General features: G+C 44.4%; 1 protein-coding gene across 2 annotated transcripts in view; it reads left to right on the top strand.

The window, feature by feature from the left end:
- The window catches only part of GATB (glutamyl-tRNA amidotransferase subunit B), an 84,983-nt gene that overhangs the window by 41,720 nt on the left and 26,345 nt on the right, over positions 1 to 16,918 (top strand). For both annotated transcript variants that reach the window (XM_001083846.5, XM_001083960.5), the window contains 4 exons: positions 7,250 to 7,363; positions 10,076 to 10,160; positions 10,487 to 10,531; positions 12,885 to 13,074. In XM_001083846.5, coding sequence (XP_001083846.2) covers positions 7,250 to 7,363; positions 10,076 to 10,160; positions 10,487 to 10,531; positions 12,885 to 13,074 — 434 coding nt within the window. The remainder of the gene's footprint in view (positions 1 to 7,249; positions 7,364 to 10,075; positions 10,161 to 10,486; positions 10,532 to 12,884; positions 13,075 to 16,918) is intronic.

The raw sequence follows: 16,918 nt of genomic DNA, 5'->3' as shown, positions 1-16,918 counted from the left end.
CCCATAAGTCCCTAAAGGGTAGCTTCTGCCATCGTTTTCTCCTGTACTCTGTTCCTAGGGACTTTTTTAAAACTTCTGCCACCCTCAGAGCACGCCCTGATGGAGAGGAGACAAAATATAGGTTCTGAATCTACAATTGCATTTTTCCATAGCACGGTACAATGGTCACAGCAGGTGCCCAGGAAATGCCGTTGATGATGATGTTCATCTCCGTGCTGTCTGATAATACTATTTACCAAGCTTAGCATGTCACATAATGTATTTGCACATTACAGGGGAACTTCTGGATTTGTAATGCCACATTTGTCATATAGAATGTGTAACAAGGAGCAAATTTTAACATCAGAGCCCTGGTACATGTTGAATCTGAGGAGAGAACTTGCTTATTTGCTATTTTCTGTAAGCTAAAGACTGGAAAAACACAGCCACATGAGTTTGAGTGGCATAAAGGTTAGCTGCCTACAAGTTTCTTTACAGAGACAATGGTCTCTTTTAGAGTAAGAGAATTCTCAATTTTAGATTTATTGCTCATGCCACTTTTTTTTTTAATCCATAGAACACAAATGAAATATGGGCAAGTTGGATGGTTATCCATTTATGCTCCAAGTGTTGATTGCTTTAAGAAAGTTTTTATTATCCCATTCTTCTTCAAAGTAACTGTGATTCCTACCAACCCTATGGGATCATAAATAGGCCACCTGTTAGCTGAGACATAGTCCCATCTGGGTCCTTGCCAAGAGATAAACCGTAGTGGCAAGAACTCATCAGTCAGTGACAGCTGAGAGTGTTCATTAAATCTCATTTGTTGTGACACTTTTTGTTTCTTTTAAATACAAATCCAGCAGCTCTTAGCACAGCAGCCGAGAGGCTTTGGTTGTTCTAAAGTTCTGTGGGAGCTGAGGTCTGCCTGGAGTCTGCAGGGAGCCAACTCCTTGGTGCTGTGAGCATTTTATCAGCCCCCTCTCCTTTGCTCATCCTTCCGTCCCTCCCGCCACCCCTTTAGGACCAGTGTGTTGGCCTTGGAGCCTGCAGCTCAGGAGCTGAGGGCCACCCTGAAGAAGTGACACTGAAGACTGGTGGACACCCAGGGTGCTGTGGAATGAAGCCTAATTGCTTCTGGGCTGTGGTTCAGTGAGTTCCTGATAGTTTTGCTGATGAGCATAGAACAACTCAGCCCAGGTTCCAAGTCATTTCCTTCTCAGTGGACAGCCTTTTGCCCCTGTTGAGGAGATGCCCAAAGTATTAATAGTTTGTTAAGTTGAATGTTTACAGAAGTAGACATGCTAAGTGTTTCAACGATAATAATATCTACCAGTTGGGACATTTAATACGTGCTCCTCAGTTCACTAGGCATTTTTAAATTAATTTATCATCTCATTTAAATTTTAATGACATTGCTGAGAAGTAGGTGCTAGTGTTTGCCTGTTGCAGGTGAGGAAACTGAGGCTGAGAGAGGTGGGGGTTATTTGCCCAAGGCTCAGAAGAAGTAACGGAGCTGGGACTTGAGCCCAGGTGTGTCTGGGTCCAAGAGCCATTTCTCTAAGCACAGCATCATACCATTTCCCTAGTGGCAGCCATGGCAGTGTCGTGACAACATCACAGATGCTGACTTAAGAGAGGCAGGATAGCAAGGCAGGGTGCCAAGGGCTGCCAGGTCCCGGATCTGGCTTGGAATCCTGTCCTACAACTTCTAGCTATAGGTGCCCAGGCTTTGATTTCTCTGAGCCTCACTTTCCACACTTAAAAAACATGGCCCCAAATAATTTTGTACAGAAAGGGAAAAGAAGAAACCAAAGAGGAAAAGAAGTCATCAAGGCCATCTGATAGAGTTGCGGCAGCTGGCTGAGAGGAATTACTTTGTGGGAGAAAACGTAGAATTCCAGTTTGGATAGGTTACGTTTGAAAGGCCTCGGGAATAGCTCAGTGGCTTTGTCACCAAAACCAACAGTCCCCAACCGTTTTAGCTCCCGGGACTGGTTTCATGAAAGACAATTTTTCCATGGACTTGGGGGGCCGAAGGTAGGGTGGTTTCAGGATGATTCAAGTGCATTGCATTGATTGTGCACTTTATTTCTATTATTACATTGTAATATATAATGAAATAATTATACAACTCACCATAATGTAGAATCACTGGGAGTGCTGAGCTGGTTTACCTGCAGCTAAATGGTCCCTTATCTGGGGGTGATAGACAGTGACAGATTATTAGACGTTAGATTATCATAGGAGCAAAAGCCTAGATCCCTGTCCTGCACAGTTCACAATGGGGGTCGTGCTCCTATGAGAATGTAATGCCACGGCTGATCTGACAGGAGGCGGAGCTCAGATGGTGATGCGAGGGATAAGGAGCAGCTGTCAATACAGATGAAGCTTGGCTCTCTTGCTCACCACTCACCTCCTGACCTCCTGCTGTGCCTCCTGGTTCCTAACAGGCCACAGACCAGGACCTGTGCATGGCCCCCGGGTTGGGAACTTCTGAAGCTGTATTACAGCTGTATTACAGAGAACTCTAAAGCTGTATTACAATGAATATACTAATGTCAGGATGTGTACTAATGAATGTACTAATGTCTAGAAAACTTAAGACAGGGCCTCGAAAATAGCCTGTGCTGGGTACATATTCAGTGCTCTTATTAACAGTAACAAGTAGTAATACTTTTATGGAATGACCACTCATCTAGATGAATGAGCTTTGTAAAATATGTTCAATAAAATTTGGTCACTTTTTTTTTGGTCAAACCTTGTTTTATTTTCAGTGATCAGAACGAGATAGTTTAACAGACCTTCCCCACCACATCTTTGGGCCCCTGCTATTTGCAGAAACAGTTTTCTATCTTGATGTTATATTTCTGTTGTGTGAATGTGTCTTAGAGAAAACTACGAAACTGCACTTTATCACTGTGCTCAGTGGTATAGTTTTTTTAGTTTTGCTGTTATAAATCTCGACTTCTAGAAGGTAGAAATTGAGCCTGATGCCATTCTCATGATGTGTGAATGAAGGCTCTCCCTCAGTGGTGCAGAATGCATTGAAGCAAACCTAACTAGTAAAGCTTTTGTGCACTTGAGGCAATTTAACTTAATTTGTTTAAAAGGTATTTTGTCTTCACTAGATAGCACGTCTTTTGTTAATGTTTGATACTGCATTTGAATCCAGGATAGCGAACTCTCTTTCAACACTGCAGGATACTAAATGATTCCTCTCAGGTATTTATGGAGTGTAGTCTTCTCTGGGAGAGACTGAAACTCATGCTTTTATTCCTCTTCCAAATTAGAATTCTAAATTGTGAAAGATGCTTTCATTTTTAAAAGCAGGCGAGGTCCAATTCATGGTTCCCTGAGTTCAGAAAAAGTTGTCTCCCAAGTATTGCAGTTTGGTTCGATGGAGCTCAGCACACTTTGGAAGTTTTCCTTTGAGCTTAATGGGCCTTTCAGTGGATTCCAACTGCAGATTAGTCCTATTCAGACGGAACTGTGGAACTTACCGGGAACCTACTGTGAGACAGAAACCAGTCTGCTTACTCATTGCTCAGGAAAATGCCAGCGTTCTGGCATGTGTCGCTCAATAAGATTTCATTTATTCAACAGTCACCAAGTGCCAGACCCAACCCTAGGTTCCGCAGAAGGCATTGTTCCTGCCACATGGATCTTACGTTCAGGAGGGTGACAAATACATTAACAAATAAAATAATTACAGCAACAAATGCTTCAAGGAAATAAATGGGGTGCCATACTACAGAGTCACATTGGAAGGTGACAGTGTCGTTTTTTAAAGGCCCCTCAGAGGAGGTGACATTTATTTAAAACCTGAAGAATGATTCAAGGCTCAGGCAGCATAGAACCAGGAGACGAGCATTCCAGAAAGCAGCTGAGGCCAGGGCCCTGGTGAGAGGCTGGGGATGGGCCCTGAGGTAAGCAAGGTAGCACAAGGCCACTGTGCCAGAAGCAGAAGGAGCAGTTGCATCAGGTGACACTGTAAAGGCGGGCAAGGGGTAGATCAGAGATAATGGCAGGAAGTTTAGCTCTCAACCCAGGTGCAGTGGTAATCACTGAAAGGCTTTTAAGCAAGGGAAAGACATAGTCTGCTGAATGTTTTAGAAAACCGCTCTGGCTGCTCTGTGGGAAGTGGATTTCAGATGAGTAAGAGTAGAAGCCAGGAGACCAGTTAAGAAGCTTTTGCAATAGTTCAGATGGAAGACGATGCTGTTTTGAACAGCACTGGTGGCAGTGAAGATGAAGATGGAGAGACGGGGAGACGGGGAGACGTACAAGATGGTTTTTAGAAATAGGCTGTGTGGAAGGTAAGAGACAGGAAGAAAGCACAAATGACTTTAGGGAAGTTGGAGGAGCTAGGTGGTGGTGCTGTTTACTGAAACGAAGGCGAGATCGAGAACGTCTTTGTGCAGGGGCAAATCAGGATTTCCTTTTGGAAACTGAGCTGCCTGTGAGGCCTCCAAGTGGAGGTGTCAAATAGATACCGGAGCTGTAAGTGTGGAGCTCAGAGAGGCCTGGGCTGGAGAGACAAATGTAGGCATCCTCAGCACGAGGTGGTATTTAAAACTGTATCCGCCCACCCGGAGAGTCTAGATAAGGAAGGGGGTCCTGGGTTTGGATGGGAAGGAAGGCATCAGCAAGTGAAATGGAAACAAAGCATCCAGAGGAGGAAAACTGGGAGCAAAAGGCGACAGAAGCTGAGCTAGGAAGTACTTCACGAAGGAAGGATCGGTTGGCGTGTCACATGCTGCTGAGGTGTCCAGTAGGTGAAGACAAGGGTGTACTGTGTCCACCGGATGTGGCAGCCAGGAGACTGTTGGTGACTCTGACAAGGGCATTTTTAGAGAGATGGGGAGAGAAGCCAGGCTGACGTGGGTTTAGGAATAAATGGGAAGTGAAATAGTGGAGACAGTATATGCAACAAACAAACAAAACTTGTGTAAGAGGCTTTGCTGAAAAGGAAACCAGAGAAACATAGCTGAGTGACTGATAGAGTGAGAACTGGGTTCAAGGGAATAGGTTTTGGGGTTCTTGTTTGTTCATTTAATGAGAAATACTGTTGCATATGTATATGTCAGATGGAATGCTGAGAAAGAGTAATGACTGGTATGGGAGAGAAGGGATAACTGAGAGTGACGCCCTTGAGAAGGCAAGTGGGGGTTAAAATCTGGCCCAGGCCTCAGGGGCCTTCCACTCTGGTCTTAAAGATGGAGGCCAGTGCACAGTAGACTATGGTCACATACTAAATTGTGTAGTATAGATTATGAGTATTCTGATAGTTAGGGGACCCACCAGTGCAGGCCAGCTTGCTGAGGAGGCCTTCTAGGAGGAGGCGGTAACACTCCAGTGAAGCCTTGAGGGATGAGGAGAGGGACAGTAGCTCTGATAAAGAGAGCGTGCTGGTGGAGCGGACAGGGATGTGTATGCAGAGGGCTGCCCTGATTGGTGGAGATCTTTCTTCCGGAATGAGCAGTGGGAACATACGGGTTGTGTCGACCGAAATCAGAGGAGAGCTGTGGAACGCCAAGCAGAGGAGCCCAGGTGATCCAGTAGGAACTGTCTGTGCTGTTGAGTAAACAGCAGGAATGATGAACCCAGACTGTAGCAGTATGAAAGTCACAGCCACATTGCCAGCCCCTGGACAAGGAGGGAACTGTGTTAAGAGTCAGGATGTGATCTTATAACCTAAGCCTGAAGCTCGGAGACCTCAGGCGAGGGACCTTGGGCAAGGGTGGTAGCGACGGAAATGGAAAGGCCGTGACAGACATGAGGGATATTTGGCAGCTTCCAAACTGGTAGGGGCTAGTTGCCAGTTTGGATATAAGGGGCAAATAAAACAGAGAAGTAGAAGATGACCTCAGGGTTCCTAGACCGAGAGTCTCAGGATTTCAGGAGTAGTTGGGACTGCCTGAGATGCAGATACACACAACTTGTCAAAAAAGGGATTAAAAATAAGGGGCTACAGAATTCTTGTAAAAATGTCGAGAAGTCAGTGCTGGAGAGAGAGTAATGTCTGAGCTAAGAGGCATCTTTTCCCTGTCAGCATGGGTGGCAACTGGGCGAACCCTTCCCTTTCTCTGAGAATGAGTGGCGAGGTGTCAGCCACCGGCTGCCGGTGACCTCCAGCTTGGTATAGGCTGCACCGCCCAGCACTGGGAGAATGACAGAGAACCAGTTCCTTTTCATGACATGGAATTCATTTTGACTACTTTATTATTTTAATATGCTTTTGCTTTGGAATCTTGGGAAATGAATTTATTCAGCCCATCAAGACACTCAGGTTTGGCAGATTACTTTTTAATTTAAAAACTTAACTAGGAAAATAAAATCCAGCGTTTTGTCTTCTCACTCTGTTCTCTTTTAAATGTTGTAAATGAAACGGGGAATAGAGAATCTGAGCTTTACTTTGCAGGGTGCCAAATGTGATTCTTTCCTACCTACATCTATTTGTCTTGAAATTTCTCTCTCTCTCTGTCTCTCTCTCTCTTTCTCAAGAGCCTTTTAGTCCTCCCCACACACTGCCTGTTTCTTTAGGGCTTGTTGCTCCTAATCTGAGGGGCCTCCAGGGTCAAAGAAGGTCCTCCCCGCATGGGGTCAGCACCTCTCTGAGTCCCACCACAGACTCCCGACTTCGTAACAGCTCTGCCTTTCTGCTGTGGCAAATCGTCAGGAAGGATTCGGAGTCATGTTTGTGGAAGGAGGAGATTATTACGGTACCTGGAGGAAGGAGGAGGGGGAAAAGCCCAGGTTTCAGTTCTTGCCGTTGAGCTGCAAATTCTCAAGGACTCTCCTCTAAATCTCCTGGAATCACTGTTAGAAATCCACATTCCATTGGAGAGCAGTATAGGGTTATCAGATATATGAGGCCTTTCCTCCAACTCAGCTCTGACAGTTGGAAAAAAACTTCGGTATAAAACTGCAGAGTCAATCTCCATTTTAATAGTTTTGTTTTTCTTATTTAGCACAAAAACATTAGATCTCTCCAGCTGGCGTGTCTAAAACTTCTCTTTGGTATGTGCGCACACACATCTGTATGTGCTCACATGTACAGGCGCACACCGTAGATGCCTCAGGACTGTAACCCCTCTCGAGGGGCCAGAAGTACCAGCCATGTACTTCAGAGCCTAACTCTGAAGTTAGGCTGCTGTAACTAAACAGCAGGTAGAGTTACATGCTGCTTCCTTTGACACTTCCTGCCTTTAAAAGACCATGTCACCTCCAAGAATTTCTAAGGAGTTGTTTTTTTCTCTCCTTCCAGAGGGCCAGTTGAGAGTGGATGCCAATATATCCGTGCATCACCCTGGGGAGCCTTTGGGCGTTCGAACGGAAGTGAAGAATCTCAACAGCATCAGGTTCCTGGCCAAAGCCATAGGTGAATGCCAGCTGCTGCTCCTAGCGTCCTTCTTCCTATTGTTTCTCTCCTGCTGGGTAACAAACAACCCAGAAACGTAGGGGCTTATGCAAGAACTACTTTCGTTTTCACTGGTCCGTTCTCCTGGTCCTGCGTCAGCTCACTCATGTGGCTGTGGGAAACCAGGAGGCCAGCTGAAGCAGTGGGTCCGTGGTAGTCTGTCTCACACGCTGGGGCCTTGATGCCGATGTCTGCTGGGCTTCTCCATCCATGTGATCTTTCTTCTTATGCACTTGCCTGACCTTGGCTTTCTTATGAGGCAGTGGGAGCATTTCAGGAGGATGAAGGCAGAAGTGAGTCCTAAGCTGTAGAACTCACACAGTGTCACTTCCAGTGTATTCTGTTCAAAGTAGATTGAAGCCAGGCATAGTGGCTCATGCCTATAATCCCAGCACTTTGGGAAGCCAAGGTGGGTGGATTGCTTGAGGCCAGGAGTTCAAGACCACCTGGGCAACATAGCAAAACCCCATCTCTACAAAAAGTAAAAAATTTAGCCAGGCGTGGTGGTGTGCACCTGTACTCCCAGCTACTCAGGAGGCTGAGGAGGGAGGATCACTTGAGTCCAGGAGTTTGAGGTCATAGTGAGCTGTGATCGCGCCACAGCACCCTAGCCTGGGCGACAGAGCAAGACTCTGTCTCTGAGAAAAAAAAAGAATATTACATTGAATTCAAAGCAGACTTGAGGGGAAATTAGACTCTACCTGTTTATCAGAGGATCCACAGAAGATCATGGCTATGTTTTACTATTTTCTACCTTCTTTCTGACCAGCCTGAGATTTATAAGGGCATGGTTGTTCATTTTAGATTGACCGTGGCTTGACCTAAGTGGTCATTATGTTTTCCTGCTTTTTATATTCTTTTTAACTGCTAGGTTATGTGCCCATGCAGTCAAAGAGTAGTCTTTCTGGAGCCACACTGTGGGTATTTCATTGATGATAAATGTATAATAATTAAAATAGCTTAGCAGGATAAATATCTGGGCAATCCCATAGATATAGGTAACTGTGAATTCAAGGGGAGGACCTCAGAGTACTAAAAAGATTTTTTAAAACCAAAGCTCTCTAGAGAGGAAGAAGGAGGGATGGAGTTTGAAGTGCACCGCTTCAAGAGTGCACAGAGACCAAGACAACTGAGTTTGTTGCCAAAGTTTTGCTGTAGCCAGAATGTTTAATAGAGCCCTGGTCTTGTCAAGAAAATATTAGAAACAGTACAGAAAAGATGATTCTAGTCTTGTGTTAAACCTTATTGTCCTGAACCTCAAGTGAATCAACCAGCCTCAATGAAGACAGTCTTCAGGAAAAAGGCATTAAAGTGGTCAAAGGGATAGCTTATGGGAGCAGAGAGGGAAGGGGTAGGCTCCCACATGAAGGCAGACTAAAGATGGTGAACTGTTCTGCCTCCAGAAAGGGACATAACCCATGTTCCCAAAGCCGGGAAAGGTTTGAGTCAGGGAAAACCCTTATAAGCCAAGTTGGTGGGAAGCATGGAAGAAATGGAGGAAATGCAGGTAGTAGTGGGCTGGGACCCGTTATTTTAAGAGTTGGTGATAGTAACCTAAAAAAAGCAGCCAGATTTTAGGTAGAGTCATCCACAAGTTATGAAGGAGACCCCGGCGTCTTTTTGGCTGTCCCTAGGCTTCTCCTGTCCTATGAAGAACTCTTTGGAGGACCAGTCTGAGGGGGAATTCTCCCTGTGGTCTGACTCAGAGTGGAAGAGCCAAAGCTTTACTACTATGAGTTCAATTCTCCAAGTCTGTGATTCTTTCCACCACCTTTTTCTCCCAGTGTCAGGCCATTTAGCCATCATCTCGTGTCAACCAAAGAGATCACTGGAGCTGGGGAGAGATGGGCAGCAAAAACTGACATGTGTTGGTGTTGCTGCCTCTTAGCAGCTCGGATAAAGGGTTTAGGTTTGGGCAAGGGAAGGTAGTACATGGTGGGAAGGAGAGTTAAGGTGGAGGCTCAAGATATTTTCATAAAGAAACTTAGCAGGCTGGGCTCAGTGGCTCATGCCTGGCCTGTAATCCCAGCACTTTGGGAGGCCAAGGCAGGAGGATTGCTTGAGGCCAAGAGATTGAGACTAACCTGGAAAACATAGTGAGACCCCCATCTCTCAAAAAAAAAAAAAAGGCAGCAGCAGCTTAGCAATTGTGATTGTGTTTTAGATCCCCACAGCCTCCCTCATTCCATGGATCTTAATCATTCGGGGCTGTGGGTCCCTCTGTAAAGAATGCGAATGCTGGACCCTCTCTCCAAAACCTGCACATATGCACACAACCCACACTTTGTGTATAATTTTGGGGGTACCAGAGCCTTTGAAGCCCATCCCAGGCTTCCAGGGTAAGAACCCTTGGTAGGCAGCAATCTCAGACCTAGATATTGGGCCCAGCCCCACTTCTGCCAAGTCACGTCATCTGCATGGGGTTGCGTAATGATCTCTCTGAACCTGAATTGTCTCAACACGGAGGGAGCCTGCCTTCCTAAGGCCCTTTCCAGCACCAGTATTCTGTGATGGCAGTGAGAGGGAAATACAGCGTGTAAGGGAAAGATAATTATAAACAATCTTCTTGATTTTTTTTTAACTTAAAGATTGAGAAAGGTTGTTTCTAATTATTGCTTGACTAGATGAAAGGTATAATCAAAATATGATGCTAAATTGGTGTGTTTTTCCTAGACTATGAAATTCAGAGGCAAATCAATGAACTTGAGAATGGAGGTGAAATTCTGAACGAAACACGCTCATTTCATTACCAGCTGGGGTGAGTTCGCATTGCTGAGCATCCTGACCACAGCCAGGCGGGGTGCGAGAGGGCTGGGCTCAGCCGCTGGCCAGCCATGTGACCGTGAAGGAGGCACTTAGCTTCTCCACTCTTAGGTTTCCTCAAAAAAAAAAAAAAAAAGATCATTCTGTACATTTTGCTTTCTGTATGATTTTTTTTTTAATGTATTCACTTAAGGTTTTCCCATGGAAGGCCACAGAGTTCAATTTTGCCTGTGTCCCTTATTGGTAGGGGAGCCCTTCCCTGCATACAGGCTGGCCAGTACTGCTTGCGATGTTTAATGTTTTCTTATTTAACTATTGCAGGTGCACCATGTCAATGAGAGACAAAGAAGGAAAACAGGACTACAGGTGGTTACTCCTTATGGCAAAATACTGCTATATATCGGGGGCTGGAGTGTATTTCAAGTTCATTTAAAGTTCAACGTAATGATCCTGAACAATTTTGAGAAACCACTTTTTGTCATTGTTGTTACATGATGGGACATCTGGACTTCCTCTTCGATATGCATACTGAGAGAAGTACTAGTTTCTTGATTTGGTAGCCTCAGAGTGCCTTGTTTGACTGATTCAGCTTTTGGAAGAACTTGTTCATCCACTTTTGTGTCGAAGTTGTCATAGTTGAGCTAAGAGGATGGCAGTTGAGGTTGGGGTCTAGGCTCTTCTTATTCTTGTGTTCAATAACCGATTCAGTACTATGCTGAATGAAGCTCCTTGAGAAGAAACAAGAAACGAGATGTTGATAGCATATGTTGATGGTGGTTCCCTTGAACCTCACATGATGCTGTTTCATGATAAATTAAGTTGAACTACTTAATATGAGACCCACAAAGAAAGCTGATACTAAGAACAGGCATAAGATAAATTGAAACTTTTATTTTTTTTCTCATTGAGTTTAGCAGGTTGAAGTTTTAAGCAACAAAGTTGTGAGATCAGCCACCTTTCCTTTGTGAAGGGCAGAAAGATGCAAGTGTAGCTGTTGTTATCAGTGTGAATCAAAATTAGCATGCTTATGTGGGAAAGAAGAAACTCATAAACCCTTCCCGTGAACCTCACCCCAAGAACTCCCATTGTGTGTCTGCTAGAGTCAAAATTATTTTAATTAACCGTGAACTTCCCGGGTGAGTCTGTTCTCCCAGGAGCCCACTTTATTCCTGAGTGTCGCTCCCTACCCTGTTGGTGTGCCTTCCCCTAAGTGTGGAGTCTGGCTTTCCATCCGCCCGTGGCTTCAGTGTGATGCCTCAAATGATAATGAGCTGCAGGAACTTCCCATGGATTTCCTCTTGCCTTCAGAAGCCAGACTAACTCACAGAAGAGATCTGGCAGTGAGGCGATGGGTAGTGTGTGCTTCGAATCCGTTCCCTCCGAACCACCACTTCTTCTGAATACCCTGCTTTTTTTACATAAGCCGTTTGACAAAAATGGGCAGAGAGAAACCATGAGTGCTGGACAAGAACAGAGGGAGGGACATATTGTTTCATAAGATTACATGCGATGGTGCAGCTTTCACATTTAAAATAATTAATTCCTTTCATTTTTTAGAGCAGTTTTAGCTTTACAGTAAAATTGAATGGAAAGTTCTCAGGTACTCTCCCTCCCCACTCTACCCCCAGAGTCTCCTGTTATGTGACACAGTAATGCAAGATGCTCATTTGTTACAATGATGAAACCAATATTCACACTTCCGTATTGGCTAGAGTCCATGGTTTACACTAGGGTTCCCTGTTTGTGTGGCACATCGCGTGGGGTTTGACATATGCACAATGACATGCATCCACTGTCGTGTGGCACCGAGAAAGACGTTGCACTGCCTCGCTATGCCCTGTGCTCCACCTCTTCATCCCTCCCTCCCTCTCCTCCAGCTGTCATATTTTATTTAGGCAAAATATATTCATTTCTTCTATTTTTCAAGGATAAATTTTTTTCCTTTCATTTTTTAATTTATGTAAATGCTGCTAAAAATAGTAGAAATGTTGAAATGGGGGGAAGTCACCTTTCCTTCTGATAAGCAAATTGTTCTCATTCGGTCCTGTTTTTTCCAGCCTGTGTCTTTATGAAGACATAGTCCTGCGTGCATACGGATGCTTCTGTCAACAGTGGATCATGTATGCTGCAGGAGTCCCATGAGATTATCACATGGCATTTGTACTGTCCCTTTCTTGTTCAGACACGCTTAGATGCACCAATGCTATTGTGTTACAGCTGCCTACAGGATTTGGGACACTCGGTAGCCTTGGAGCAGTAGGCTGTTCCACATGGCCTGTGTGTATTAGGCTGTGCCATCCGGGTTCATGTGAGTGCACTCTGTGATGGTCCCATGACAAAATCACTTAACAGCACATCTCTACAAACACATCCCCGTCATGAAGCAACACACAACTGTGGACACAACTCCTGATGAACTGTGGAATGAATGATGTATCCACAGTTACAAATCCCAGTGTGGCTTCAAGCCTGTGTTGTCCTTTCACTCATCTTATTTATAAGCATGGAGAGGGGTGGGTTTGGAGGTTTTGGGTGGGTTTGGAGGTTTTCCCACCGATGCACTGGGAAACAGAATTGACGTAATAGGACATTTGAAGATATTTGCAAGTAACATGGCATCTAAACACAGAAACATTCATGTTACTGGGGTAGGTTTTGTTTTCTCATTAATCCAAGTACTCCAGATTCAGGTCCTGTCTCCTCTCCTCTGTCTGCCCAGGTTCATGCCAGAACCCAACCTGCCTCCCCTGGTGCTCTACGACGCCACATCGCTGCCCGCAGGTGCAGACCCACAGCAAGTGATCAATATTGACCAGATTCGGGAGACACTCCCGGAGCTCCCCAGCGTGACCCGAGAGAGGCTCGTGCAACAGTATGGGATGCTGCTGGAACACAGCTTCACTTTGCTGGTAGGTATCGATCGGATGCCAAGACGATCTTGGCTCAGCAGATGGGGCAGTGTCCTTCAGAGGCCTGCCACACCCAGGCTGCCATGGGCTCTAAGTGGGGTGGGCATGTTTCTTAGGTTGTACCATAGATGCTACTGAGAAGAATAAGATGTAGTAACCTTTGCTCACTGCCCTGTATGGTAAATGCTCCTCATACAACCGGAAGATGAAACGCAGTCTTGTGTTAGTCATTTCTTCTGTGTAGAAATGAACGCCTGCCCACAGCAGCTGTGGAGACTTCTTGAAGACCGTCCAGATGTTATGGATGAGCTTTTCCCATGTGTCTGAAGGACAAAAGAAAATCAGTATATAGGGTTTCGGGATGTCTAGCGGTGTCGAGCCGTGGCAGGGCTGGCAGGAGGTTGCGTTCCCAAAACCCAGCCAGTTGTGTTGCCAATTTCAGAAGAAAACATTTATTCCACACGAAATGCCGAAAACTCTGACTAAAAGTATCAGTCCTTTGAGGCTTGAGGCTGCGTCTGACGGGGCCGGTGGAGAACTTGACACTGTCGAGATCTGCTTAGGGATTTTCCATCCTTTTCAGAGCTGCCTGGGGCTTTGTGGTTTTCTTTGTCATGGCAGCATTAAAGTGATGCAGCATCGGTGAGGGCAGCATTTTGTCACAGTTGTCGTCGTTTTGTCTGTTAGGAAGTGGGAAGTTTTGTTGCTGCCTCTTCCAGGGAATCAGTATATGCCACACTCATCTTTTAGGGCAGCAGAATCTGTGGAAACTCTGGATTTTTGCTTTTTGGATGGCCAATCATAACTACATTGGGATGCTGGAATATATGTTTTTATGTCTATTTATACACTTCCAGTAACATCCTAGCATTTACAGTACAACATAGGCAGTCAGATGCATGTTGAATGAATGATTCTCTCTTCATCATCCATAAATCAGCTACTTGGAGAAGCAGAGTTGGTCGCTGCCTCCTGTGGGCTGCTGTTTGATCTTCTTCTTACCTTTCTGGCAATTGTATCACTGTCTTTTAAGTGCTTATTAGTGTATGTTGTTCAGCATCTTGAAGGCAAGGACTGCTTCATCTTCTCTGCTACTCAGCACAGATGAGCACATCATCAGCAGTGCTTAATGCCACACTTTGACTACGACTCAGTCAGTCAGCATTCCGTACAGGGGAGCTCTTAACCCAAAGCCTCTTACAATTCATGTATTTTTCCTAGGTTGATGTAACAAAACTATATTTCAGTCTTCCCCACCATCTTGACCACTTGAGTTTCCAACCTACTTGAAATAAACACTGAATTCTAGCCCTATCTTTTATTACTATTTGTGAAATTACACAGGAGATGGGAGGAAGGTACCAAGGCTACTCAGCCTCGAAGATTTAAGTTACCTCCCTCCACTCAGCAGGAGCCCAAGCCTACCCTTTGAGGTAGTGTATGATGAACCAAGAAATGGCCAAGGTTTCTTTGCTCAAAATGTGATTTCATAGAGAAATCCACTATATATAACATTAGTTTGTGTGTGTGTATATTAGCTGTTTCCATAAGAGAGTGAAAGAAGCTTTCAGAATCTCCTCTCAAGAATACAGCTGTTTCTGTTCAAGGCACTGTATGAGAATCTGTGCCCCCTTCAGAGGGCATTTCCATAGGATTGTCACTCTCGGCCATTGATGAGGGGTAATGGGGACAGCGTCTGCCTCACCTCACTGAGCATAAGCTCCATGAGGGCAGGAACATTTTTGTGTTTGTGTTTGTGTCCTTGTCTTTATTCATGGGTCCTGCATGGTGCCCAAACCTATTAGGCCTTAAATAGGTGTTTGCTAGGGGCTGGCAAATGAGTGAGTCTATATTTTAATAGTTTAAAGGCCTGTATGGGGAAACCTGCCTTCAATTTTTAGTTCAGCATTTTTTTTTTTTTTTTTTTTTTTTTTTTTGATACAGGATCTCAACTCTCGCCCAGGCTGGAGTGCAGTGGCATGATCTCTGCTCACTGCATTTTCTGCCTCCCGGATTCAAGCCACCTCCCACCTCAGCCTCCCAAGTAGCTGGGATTCCAGGCACGAGCCACCACTCCTGGCTAATTTTTTGTATTTTTGGTAGAGATGGGGTTTTGCCATGTTGGCCAGGCTGGTTGAACTCCTGGCCTCAAGTGATCCGCCTGCTTCTGCCTCCCAAAGTGCTGGGATTACAGGTGTGAGCCACCACGCCCGGCCTAGTTCAGCACTTTTATTAGTATCTTCTGTGTAGCAGGTTCTGAAACAGAAACAAAATTTTTTTTTAAGATTTTTTTTTTGACTTCCAAGAATTTATACACACACACACACACATACACACACACACACACACACACACACACACTACAATAACCAGCCCCCAGGACAGATTACACTAGATAGATGAATAATGTAGGATCAGGGCCCACAAGAGGTAGTGGTTAACTTGGTCGGAAAAAAAAGGGTGAATTTTTTGGCCATTTTTGAAAGGACTTTTTTTGATACCTTAAAAACATGCTTATTTTTATGGCTTGCAGATAATGTATTGGGTGATTAGTATTTCTCCTTTAAAGGGCTAGTACTTGAAATTTCCAAGATAAGTGAGTGAGATTAGAATGAGATAGGAATGGAAAGAGAATGATTCAGACAAATTGTTTTCCTGAAATTAGGCAGCCTGAGCCCTTTATGACTTTGTAATCATTGGAAGCTGCGTTACTCATAACATACCCGAAAATGATATGTTCATGTTTTTTCCTGCCTTCATCAGAAACACAACAGATTGCTGAGAAGGGCAGATGCACAAATCTAATGAACCATCTTTCAATGTAAAGAGCGCCCAGGAGTATTCATTAAATAAATAGCAGTGGTGGAAGGTGTGCTTTGCAGAGCTGCGACTCTGAGCTCTGTGTCTTCGGATTGCTTATTAAATTAAGCATCATGCACATGCCCACCCCCACGCACACCTCACCCACAAATGATGACAAACTTCAGAATTTAACTCCAGTCTTTAATTTACCTTGTCATTTTATCGTGCAGTGAGCACCAAATTATTGTTCATATTACAGAACTCTAATGTTGTACTTTAGCGTCTACCACACACAATACCTGACACATAGTAGGTACTCCATGACTGGGTGGACAGATGGGTGAGTGAATGGGATGTTATCACAGCACACAGGAAAATCCTGGGAGAAGCAACGTTCCTGAGAACAGCATCCCTGTTTCCAAAGGTCAGATATATAAACCATGCTTTGACGACCCAGAGAATCATGGGGTATCTTGCCCCACCTAAAACTTCAACCTATTTAGCTAACCTTGCTTCTCTAGTTTATGTCAAGTTGCCTTGATTTCATATATATATATGAAATCGATTTCTTTTATATATGTATGAAGTCAATTTCCTGTGTGAGAAATCAAGGCAACTTGATTTTGTGCCTGTGTACGTGTATATATATATCAAGGCAACTTGACATAAGCTAGAGTAGCAAGGTTAGCTCTTCTCTATATATAAATTTGTATATATTATAAAATTATACACAAATATTTATGATTATAAAATTTATTATAATATAAATTTAGGGGCTACAAGTGCAATTTTGATACATAGATATATTGCATAGTGGAAAATCTGGACTTACAGTGTAACCGTCACCCAAATCATATACATTGTACCCAGTAAGTATTTGTCATCCCTTTTTCCCTTCCCACCCTTCCAAGTCTTCAGTGTCTGTTATTCCACACTCTGTGTCCCTGGGTACACATTATTTAGCTCCCACTTATAAGTGAGAACATGTGGTATTTGATTTTCTGTTTCCGTGTTGTTTCACTTAAAATAGTGGCCTCCAGTT

Source organism: Macaca mulatta, chromosome 5 (assembly GCF_049350105.2).
Source record: "Macaca mulatta isolate MMU2019108-1 chromosome 5, T2T-MMU8v2.0, whole genome shotgun sequence".
Lineage (NCBI taxonomy): Eukaryota > Metazoa > Chordata > Mammalia > Primates > Cercopithecidae > Macaca > Macaca mulatta.
Note: the sequence above shows the minus strand (reverse complement) of the source record. Positions and strands in the feature narration are given on the sequence as shown.